Raw genomic sequence first — 2,380 nt, 5'->3', positions numbered from 1 at the left:
GAGTTGTAGAGTTGTCAGAGCGAGCAGGTTGCTCAGCTTCCCCCAAGAAGTGCTTCCCTTCCCACCACACTGTGTGGCCTCAAAGGCTTAGGGGGCCCAGCAGACCCAGCTTGAGGGGCCACAAGACCCCTGATGCACTTGAGCCCTGGCCACAGGCTGCTTACTTGCTTCCAACTGCAGACACCTTTCTCCAGGAAAAAGTCCAGATTGGGAGCATCGGTGGCACTCGGAGTGGGGGTGGTGTCATCGTTTCCGATGCCCTCAGTCGTGGCGTCACCCTCTGCCATGAGATCGGTTGCTTCGGTTTCAGCGTTGAATGTGTCATGGGTCAACGCAGTCTCAGGCTTTGCTGTGTCCTCCATCGATGCCGTGGCTGAGCTTGATGTGCCATCAGTCGGCATCGGTGCGATGTCAGCCTGTGCCACGCTATCAGTGTCGGAGCTGGTTCTGTCATCAGCCAAAGCGTTGTCAGGCTTTGCTGTGCCGTCCATTGGTGCCCCGTCAGAGTTTGATGTGCCATCGATCATCATCGGCGCGATGTCAGCCTTGGCCATGACATCAGTCGCTGCGGTGTCAGAGCCGATTGTGTCATCAGCCAAAGCGACGTCAGGCTTTGTTGCGCAATGAGTCAGTTCCATTTCAGCCTTCACAGTGAGATTGGCCAGTGCGGTGTCAGAGTTTGCCATGTCCTTGTTCAAAGCAGTGTCAGAGGTTTCCGTGCAATCAATTGGCGCAGTGCTGACATCAGGCGTCTCCTTGATCTCGCTTGGCCTGCTGTCAGGCTCTGCCCTAACCTCAGGTGGTGTGGTCCTGGGTGTTCTGCGCCGAATGCCCATGAATTTCAGAAACCTCTGCAGGAGAACAAAAGGCAGGGAAGAGAGGGAAGTCAGACAGAGTGCTCCACCAGCGTTGCCAGGCTGAGCAGTGACAGCAGGCCCAGCCCAGGGGGGGATGGCTGCAGGTACCTGAACTGCTCTGCGGAAGCGGCCATGGGGGCGTTCCTGCTCCTCTGTCCGGTCCTGGTCTGGATCTATCAAAGAGTGAGCGCAGTCAGAGCTGAGGGGCTGCAGGACAGGCCAGGGAACACAGCCCAGACCAGCTTCTGTGGTACAGAAGCAGTGCCGGCCCTGGGGTGCCCAGTGGACGGAGCACGGATGCTGGGGAGGTCAGCCTTGGCCCCTCTTCCTCCCTCCCTTTCCCTGGGTGCGTCCATTGGGAACGGGAAGGGGCCAAGTTGGCTGCAGCCACCACCCCAGTGGCCCAGCTCCAGCACTCACCCTGCTGCAGGGGCTGGAAGTGCTGCATCTCCTCAGGTTGCTGTGCTGAGGCAGCCCCAGGGCCTTCTCTCTTCCTCTTCGGCCTGAGCAGCCTGCGCAGGCCAGAGCGTCTCTCCGCCATCCCACACGTTGACCTCGAGGGCACGAGAGACTCCTTGGAAAAGTCTGTGGTCGTCAAGACTCACAGAATGTCTTCAAGGGCACCTTCCCCAGGGAGTGGGGATGCCCGGGAAAAACTCCAGATCACAAAGTCGGGTGTTCTGGCCTCGAGGGCACCTTCCACAGGGACTGCAGGTGACCAAGTCCCGTGGTCTGGCCTCGAGGGCACCTTCCACAGGGACTGGTGATGCCCAGAAAAGTTCCGGGTCACCAAGTCCCGTGGCCTGGCCTCGAGGGCCACTCCCACAGGGAGTGGGGATGCCTCAGAAAAGCTCTGGGTCACCAACTCCCGTGGTTTGGCCTCGAGGGATCTTGCTACAAAAAGAACTCTCGGAAATGCTTCGGGTCAGCAACGAACGAGTTGGCTGCGAGGAGACTCCTCACAGCACCGCTCTCTCCCGTCCTGACCAGACGCGTGCTCCGAGCACAATGGCGTGGCCGCGTTGCCGCCAAACACCTATATCAGGACGTGTCACAAAGGGCCCTTGGACACACTGCCCTGTCCCATCCCATTGACGACGGCCACCGTGTCACAAAGGGCCCTGTGACACACTGCCACGGGCCCTGGGGCCTCCCTTATTGTTGCGAACCTGCCCCAGGTTGGAAGGAATGCATTCCCTAAAGCATCTGAGACAGCTGGACGTGAACTTTAGGAACGGTTCCAAAAAGGAGCAAACACTCCCCTCCTGTGCCTGCTCACGGCAGCAGAAGGAGCCCCCTCGGCTGCCGACGCGGCCACAGCGGGAAGGGCACGGGGTCTCCACAGAAGCTGGCGTGGCCTCCTTGGGAGAGGTCCTGGCTGGTGGCCATCAAAAACAGGGGGCTATGACACAGAGGAGCAACATGTGGGCAAGAGCATGAATGCTGCTCTGACCCCTTTGGCTGGGGCTGCACCGAAATCAGCAGCTCTGGCAAGTCCCCGCCCAAGCAGACCTGCCACTGCC

At 59.8% G+C, this 2,380-nt stretch overlaps 1 protein-coding gene across 1 annotated transcript; it reads right to left on the bottom strand.

Annotated features, from left to right (window-relative positions):
- Positions 1-7: 7 nt before the first annotated feature.
- On the bottom strand, positions 8-1,976 carry LOC113961419. The gene is made up of 3 exons (XM_027671735.1): positions 1,278-1,976; positions 966-1,030; positions 8-851 (listed from the first exon to the last, which is right to left on the bottom strand). Exons 1-3 carry the CDS (start codon positions 1,396-1,398, stop codon positions 33-35), a joined length of 1,005 nt encoding a protein of 334 aa, XP_027527536.1. The 5' UTR covers positions 1,399-1,976; the 3' UTR covers positions 8-32.
- Between the last annotated feature and the right edge of the window lie 404 nt (positions 1,977-2,380).

Source organism: Neopelma chrysocephalum, unplaced genomic scaffold (assembly GCF_003984885.1).
Source record: "Neopelma chrysocephalum unplaced genomic scaffold, ASM398488v2 Primary Assembly neopelma1_97171, whole genome shotgun sequence".
Classification (NCBI taxonomy): Eukaryota; Metazoa; Chordata; class Aves; order Passeriformes; family Pipridae; genus Neopelma; species Neopelma chrysocephalum.
This window is presented reverse-complemented; position numbering and strand designations above follow the sequence as displayed.

Coding starts and splice junctions, on each gene's coding strand:
- LOC113961419 (XM_027671735.1), bottom strand. CDS start 1,398: ATGGCGGAGAGACGCTCTGGCCTGCGCAGGCTGCTCAGGCCGAAGAGG. Junction 1,031..1,277: donor CTTCCAGCCCCTGCAGCAGG/GTGAGTGCTGGA, acceptor ACTCTTTGATAG/ATCCAGACCAGGACCGGACA. Junction 852..965: donor GCTTCCGCAGAGCAGTTCAG/GTACCTGCAGCC, acceptor GTTCTCCTGCAG/AGGTTTCTGAAATTCATGGG.